The 8,187-nt window shown below is 47.0% G+C and overlaps 1 protein-coding gene across 1 annotated transcript; it reads right to left on the bottom strand.

Moving 5' to 3' along the window:
• Window positions 1-868: 868 nt before the first annotated feature.
• Window positions 869-7,433, bottom strand: LOC135645744 (uncharacterized). The gene is made up of 2 exons (XM_065164409.1): window positions 7,185-7,433; window positions 869-1,699 (listed from the first exon to the last, which is right to left on the bottom strand). Exons 1-2 carry the CDS (start codon window positions 7,431-7,433, stop codon window positions 869-871), a joined length of 1,080 nt encoding a protein of 359 aa, XP_065020481.1.
• Between the last annotated feature and the right edge of the window lie 754 nt (window positions 7,434-8,187).

Consider the following 8,187-nt stretch of genomic DNA (forward strand, 5'->3'; position numbering starts at 1 on the left):
CGACCCGATAAGGTCCTTCCCATTTGGGAGTAAGCTTACCATGCGCTCGGGTCGGATTACTTACCTCGGCCCTGCGCAGCACTAGATCGTCCAGCCTAATAGGTCGAGGGCCCACCCTCTTATTGTAAATCCTGGCGACGGCTCTTTTGTAGGAGAGGTCCTTCAGGTGCGCGTCGGCTCGCCTTTCCTCGAGCAAATCCAATCCGGCTCAGAGTCCTTCAGTCGACGCCCCTTTGTCATAAGATTCCGTGCGTGGGGTGGTAATCTTCACCTCGGCGGGTAGGACGGCCTCGGTGCCGAAGGCTAAGCTGTAAGGGGATTCCCCTGTTGCTGTTTTAGGCGTGGTCCGCAAAGGCCATAAGATGCTCGGGAGTTCGTCAACCCAAGCAGATCTAGCTGTGAGCATCCTCCTGAGTCTGCCCAGGATGGCTCGGTTGGTCACCTCGGCCAGCCCGTTCGTTTGGGGGTGCACGATCGAGCTGAACCTCAGCTGTATCCCGTAGGTCGCGCAGAACTCCTTGAACTGGGCACTGGCGAACTGCATCCCATTGTCGGTGATGATGACTCTGGGTAGGCCGAACCGAGTAAAAATGTTCCTCCACATGAATTTCTCCACCTAATGCTCCGTGATCACTACCAACGGTTCGGCCTCGACCCACTTGGTGAAATAGTCTATCCTGACAATAATATATCTTTGTTGCCCCGAAGTTGGGGGGAAAGGGCCGCGAAGGTCCATCCCCCACTGCGCGAAAGGCCATGCGCAGTCCATGGGCATCAGCTGTACCACCGGCTGCCAGGGCGTTGGTGCATGCCTCTGGCATGCATCGCACTTCTACACATATGATCTCGCGTCTCGGCACATAGTGGGTCAATAGTACCCTTGACGGAGCACTTTGAATGCTAGGGTGCGCCCACCTATGTGCTCACCGCAAATAACGTCGTGGACTTCGGCGAGAACCGACTGAGCCTCTTCAGGCTCCAGGCAGCGTAGGAGGGGGCGTGAATACGACCTCATGTATAATCGTCCGTCGATTACACAACACCAGGCTTGGGTTTGGCGCAGGCGTCGAGCCGTGGCTTTGTCCTCAGGGAGTGTCCCATGACGTTTGAATTGTAACATCTCCTGCACCCATGTTGTTAGTGGGCCAACGGTGGCCACCGTTGCGACCGTGATGGCTCGGGTGGGGAGCTCCTCCACGTCGGGCTCGCCCTCGGGACCCGATCTAGAGGCCAGCTTTGCCAATGTGTCCGCCCGATCATTCTGGCGTCTCGGCACCCTAGATAATGTGAAGCGGGAAAAGCAGGCGACAAGAACTCTTACCTCCGCTAGATACTTCGACATGATTGGGTCCCGGGCCTCATACCCGTCGAAGAGCTGCTCGGCTACCAGCTGCGAGTCGATGAGGACGTGTATGTCGTCGACTTGCATTTCGACGGCTAGTCTGAGCCCTGCCAGCAGCGCCTCGTACTCCGCCTCGTTGTTGGTGGCCTTGAATCCGAAGCGAAGGGAGTGCTCAAACGAGCGCCCATCGGGGGCTTCTAGCACCAGCCCGGCCCCCGCGCCCTTTCGGCCGGATGATCCGTCAATGCGGAGGAGCCATTCCGTCTTCATGCTTTCCGGCCCCTCGGCCTCGGGCTGAGTCAGTTCGGAGATGAAGTCGGCCACCGCCTGTGCTTTGATGGCGGTCCTCGGGACGTACTGAATATCGAACTGTTAGGACTCTAGCTTGGAGAGTCCTAATTGAGAGGGACATTCATGTAAAACTGTTAGGACTCTAGCTAGGAGAGTCCTAATTGAGAGGGACATTCTGTTAGGACTCTAGCTAGGAGAGTCCTAATTGAGAGGGGCATTCATGTAGGAGGTATTTTCTTAGAGAAGAATTAGGAGTTGTAAGGGAATAGGAGTCTTGACTATGAGTCCTACTAGGAGTTGGTTAGAAGTAGGAGTCTAAAGTAGGAGTCCTATTAGGAGTTAGGGTTTAGAAGCCCTATAAATAGCCATGTATTCCTTCTCTTTTCATAAGCAATAGATGAATCTTTTCTGCAGCCTTTGAGCAGCAACTTGGAGGGAGGAACCCCTATAGAGTTCCAAGGAGGCCGATCCCCTAAAGAGATCAACCCCAAGTTTAGAATCCGCAAGGGTTCTAACACCTGGTATCAGAGCAGCGTTCTTGGCGTCTCGCTGCCCTTCCACAGCCATCTATCAACCCTCTACAACCATCCCAAGCAATTCCCACAATTGCTTAAAAGATCGTCACCGAATTCCGTCATCATCTCCACCACCACGGATCATCCTTTGATCTCCCCGTGAATTGCAACAGGTTCTGGTTTCCTACCTTACTGCTGCTGCAATTTAGTTATCCTTATTCGAAAATTCAAAAAAAAAAATCGTTCCTATATTGCTGCATAAACTTTTCATCTCTACGACGAAAGATACATTGCAGAATTCCAACCGCATAGCACCATATGTTTGATCTTACTACTATGCTTTTTCTATCCAAATTTCTACGAAATTTTTATGATATCTTTGACACTTCATATCAGTGGATTTCCCTTTGGTTTCATCAAAAAATTCTTAATATAAACTACTGATCTTTTATGTCCAATCTGCTGCACTTGAATTGCAGAATTCAAGCCGCATAGCACCATCTGTTTGATCTTGCTACTGTGCTTTTTCTATCTAAATTTCGATGAAATTTTTATGACATCTTTGAAACTTCCTAACAGTAGATTTCCCTTTGGTTTCTTCGAAAAATTCTCAATATAAACTACTGATCTTTTATGTCCAATCTGCTGCACTTGAAAATCTATGCTGCAGAAAATTTCAGCTGCATATCGTTGCCTTAACCCATCTATTTGCAATCTTTTTTGAATGAAATTTCTTATACACTTCATAGATCATCTTGGCTTCCATCTAAAATTGATCTATTAAGAAATTTATCTCTAAAAACGATTTTATGTTGCTGCAAATTTTCATCGTAGCCCGCTGAAATTTTTCGATGATAATTCTGCAATTGCAACTTGCACCAATTTCCTTGCTGTTATACTGCCGAAATTTTCTTGATTAAATTAGATATCCTTGCTGTCATATAAACTTTGATTTTGCTATCAATTCCCTCCTCAATTCTCTCAAGTTTTTGGTGGAAATTACGTCGAGAAACCGTTGTTTCTTCGACGACAATTCTACTCTTACAAGACAGCACATACTTGCTGCAACTTCCATGGATTTCTGTCAAACCTTTGCTACCATCTACCACAGATCCAAAACTTTCATCCACAGCCCTAAAACTCTACCAAACCACACCCTCAAACTGTACCCAAAACAGCCACAAAATAAGCCTAAACCGCAGCCTACATCCACCAATCCACCAACACTTTCGACCATCACTTCTCTCAACCTATACATGCCTTTAACCCAACAGTAAAAGAGAGATCTTAACATCATTGATTTGGGGCCATATACTATGGCATCTAAGGAGGCAATCAATGCTAAATTCGAAGCCTTGGAGGCGCGAATGGAGGATAAGATTCGGACACTCTTTGTCGAACTCAGATTGGGCCGACCACTAAGCCCGAAGAAATCATATCAAGGAGAGAGCTTTGCCCAATCACACCAAGCCCGAAGAGATGACTTCCAAGGGAGGGTAGGTTCTATGACCAACCCCAACTATCCATGCATGAGAGTGGACTTCCCTAGATGGGAAGAAGGAGACCCGATTGGTTGGATCTCGCGCGCGGAGCGATATTTTCGGTACCACAAAACCGCGGATGTATCTATGGTGAAAATTGCAGCTATACATCTTGAAGGGGATGCTATACAGTGGTTTGACTGGTTTGAACATACTTATGGAGTCCTTTCATGGCGACAATTCAAAGAAGGACTACTGATTCGCTTCAGACCAACCGATTACGAGAATATTGACGAACAACTAGCAAAGATCCAACAAACCTCCACCATTCAGGAGTACCAAACCAGGTTTGAAAGGTTATCTAATCAAACTCATGATTGGTCTCAAAAACAGCTATTGAGGACCTTCATTGAGGGCTTAAAGCCGGAGATCCGAGGAGAAGTTAAAGCGTGACAACCGTATACGCTTATGGCAGCCATCTCTTTCGCACGACATCAAGAGGAGCAATTGAACCATGAAGCTCGGAGGACTAGGGTCTCTCCTCAACCAGTAATATTGAAGCCCTTAGCCCCCCCTACTGTCGACCAAGTCCCTACACCAAAGAGGTTAACAAGAGAAGAGCTTCGAGAGCGATATGCGAAGGGGTTATGTTGGCATTGTGACGAGCCGTGGAGCCGTGAGCATCGCTGTAGTAAAGGGGGACTTCTTATGATTGAACCGATAAAAGAAGAGGTCATTGAACATCCAAAAGAGAGCCTTGAACATGAAGAAGAAGATGCAGAAGAAGAGCCACAACCGACCGAAGTTACGGTACATACACTAGCTGGCTACTCAAACCCGCAAACGATGAAAATTGGAGGTCTTCTCAAACAACAACCAATCACTGTTCTCATCGACACGGGTAGTACTACTAACTTCCTAAATAGTAAGCTTGCTGTTCGGATATCATTACCTATCGAGAATCGCTGCAGGTTTGATGTTAAGGTCACCGACGGACGAATTTTGAATTGTGATCATAGGCGCTTGCAGGAGAAACTATTGCTGCAGGACCAAGAGATAATTGCATATTTCTTCCTTCTCCCTCTTAACAATCATGAGGCCATGCTCAGAATTAAATGGTTGACGACATTAGGTGATATTTCCTGGAATTTTATGAAACTAATTATGAAATTTTACAGTAAGGAGAAACAGGTGACATTGCACGGGAAACGTGGGGGCGACATAACAACGATTTGCACACAACAAATGGAGAATGTTTTGCATAAAGCATGCAGCGGCTTTTTGGTACAACTTGAGCAGCAAACTAAGGGAGAGCCAACAGAATTTGAAGATCCAAATCTACTTCCTTTGCTTGCTGAATTTTCAAATATATTTGACGAACCGCGCAACCTACCTCTTACCTGTCGGCATGATCATTGTATAATGATTCTTCCAGGCAAATCTTCAGCAAATGCTCAGCCATATCAGTATCCACATCTCCAGAAGGATGAAATAGAAAGGATTATAAAAGAGATGCTCGAAACAGGAGTTATTCGGCCAAGTTGCAACATCTACTCTTCGCCGGTGCTACTTGTACGCAAGAAGGACGGAACAAGGCGAATATGTGTTGATTACCGAGGTCTCAATGGCATAATCATCAAGGACAAATACTTTATTCCAATAGTAGATGAATTGCTAGATGAAAGGGAGCACAAATCTTTACAAAGCTGGACCTTTGATCCGGGTATCATCAAATACGAGCATGCGAAGAAGACATACAGAAAACCACATTTTGAACACACAACAACCACGAATTTTTGCTTTCTTCAACAAAAGGTGGAATATCTTGGGCATATCATATCAGAGGAAGGTGTGGCAGTGGACCCCTTCAAAATTGGAGCAATGCAAAACTGGCCGACCTCGAGATACATAAAATTGCTACATGGCTTTCTGGGTTTAACAGGCTACTACCGCAAGTTCGTGAAAAACTATGGAAAGATCAGTGCACCACTTACTTTCTTACTAGAAAAAGATGTCTTCCAATGGTTGGACAGAGCCTCCGCTGCCTTTGACAAACTTAAGGCAGCCATGACGACGACGCCGGTGTTAACACTACCAGATTTCAACCGACCCTTCATTATTGAGGCCGACACATCTGGAGTCAGAATTGGAGTCATTCTCATGCAAGATGGTCGATCACTCGCATACACTAGCAAGGCATTATCTCCCTCCTATCAAAATATGTCAACATATGATAAGGAGATGCTCGCCATTGTGCGCGCAGCAACGAGGTGGAGATTGTACTTGATCAGGCGATACTTTCAAATCAAGACCGACCATAAAAGCCTAAAATATCTCTTGGAGCAGAAGATATCTTCCCCCGAGCAGCAAAAATGGGTAACAAAACTTCTTGGATTTGATTTTGAAATAACTTACAAAAAGGGGAAAGAGAATGTTCTTGCAGATGCGCTTTCGCAGCTACCCGAGCAAGTTGAAGTTTCGGCCGTTTCACTTCCGACCAGCGACTTCCTTGAGGATATTAAGATGGAATGGCAGGAAGATTCAGATACTAGTAAGATTATAAAAAAATTGGAGGAAGCACCAAGCCCCATGGCTCATTACAATCGAGACTCAAAAGAATTATGCTATAAGGGACGCATTGTGCTTGTGACAAATTCTACTTGCATCTTCAAGAGCAGATTTTGGACAAAGTTATTCCATATGCAGGGTACTAAATTGAAAAGGAGTACGACATATCACCCACAAACCAACAGCCAGACGGAAGTTTTAAATAGGTGCTTGGAGACAGCCCAAAGCCACCCACCAAATATGACTACCCAAAGAGAACTCCAGACCCAGCCAAGTGCCATTATTGATCGACGGATCGTTACTCGACGACGACGACCCACTAATGAAGTGCTAATAAAGTGGGCGAATCTACCAATAGAAGATGCCACTTGGGAGAACTATGACGACTTGAAGATCAAATTCCCAGAATTCACGAATCATCGGCCTCGAGGACAAGGCTAATTTGAAGAGGGCGGGTCTGTTAGGACTCTAGCTTGGAGAGTCCTAATTGAGAGGGACATTCATGTAAAACTGTTAGGACTCTAGCTAGGAGAGTCCTAATTGAGAGGGACATTCTATTAGGACTCTAGCTAGGAGAGTCCTAATTGAGAGGGGCATTCATGTAGGAGGTGTTTTCTTAGAGAAGAATTAGGAGTTGTAAGGGAATAGGAGTCTTGACTATGAGTCCTACTAGGAGTTGGTTAGAAGTAGGAGTCTTAAGTAGGAGTCCTATTAGGAGTTAGGGTTTAGAAGCCCTATAAATAGCCATGTATTCCTTCTCTTTTCATAAGCAATAGATGAATCTTTTCTGCAGCCTTTGAGCAGCAACTTGGAGGGAGGAACCCCTATAGAGTTCCAAGGAGACCGATCCCCTAAAGAGATCAACCCCAAGTTTAGAATCCGCAAGGGTTCTAACACGAACTCACCGAGCTCTACTGACCACTTGAGGAGGCGACCTGCAAGGTCAAATTTGGACAAAATCTGCCGGAGTGGCTAGTCGGTGATTACCTCAATCGGGTGAGCTTGGAAGTAGGGGCGCAGCTTCCGGGCTGTCAATACGAGCACGAGCGCTAGCTTCTCGATCGGAGTGTATCGCTCCTCGAGTCCATTGAGGACATGGCTAGTGTAGTAAATCGGTAGCTGCTCTCCAGAAGCCTCCTTGATCAGGACAGAACTTACTGCATGTCGAGAGGTGGCCAGGTAGACGCCCAGTTTTTTTCGAGGGGACACCGAAGCGAGGCGAGGGAGTGACGCCATATGCTCCTTCACGTGGGTGAAAGCCTCCTCGCATTCCACTGTCTACGCGAAGTCCTTGGGGTCCATCAGAGCCCGGAAGAAGGGGAGGCACCGGTCGCCCGATCGGGACAGGAACCATGACATGGCGGCGAGCCTTCCGTTCAGGCGTTGCAACTCCTTAATTGTCCGAGGGGCCTGCATATCAATGATTGCCCATACCTTTTTGGGGTTTACATCGATTCCCCTTTCATGTATGATAAACCCGAGGAATCTGCCTGAGTTGACACCGAAGGTGCACTTGGCGGGGTTGAGTCACATGTTGTACCTTTGTAGTGTGCCGAAGGTATCAGCCAAGTCGGACAAGTGAGTCGCAGTCGTGCGACTTTTCACAATCATATCATCGACATAGACCTCCATGTTTCTCCCAATCTGGTGAGCAAATATTTTGTTCACGGTCCTTTAATACGTAGCCCCCGCGTTCTTCAGCCCGAATGGCATGACCTTGTAGAAGTATACCCCTTGGTCAGTGAGGAATGCAGTGTGCTGCTGATCCTCGGGTGCCATCCTTATCTGGTTGTAGCCGGAGAAGGTGTCTATAAAAGAAAGGTGGGCGTGACCGGCCGTTGCGCTGACCAACTGGTCGATCCGTGGGAGGGGGTAGCAATCCTTCGGACAAGCACGATTAAGATCGGTGTAGTCAACGCACATCCTCCAGCTTCCATTGGGTTTTTTTACGAGGACTATATTGGATAACCAGCGTGGGTACTTGGCCTTT

Source organism: Musa acuminata, chromosome BXJ3-8 (assembly GCF_036884655.1).
Source record: "Musa acuminata AAA Group cultivar baxijiao chromosome BXJ3-8, Cavendish_Baxijiao_AAA, whole genome shotgun sequence".
In the NCBI taxonomy this organism is placed as follows: Eukaryota; Viridiplantae; Streptophyta; class Magnoliopsida; order Zingiberales; family Musaceae; genus Musa; species Musa acuminata.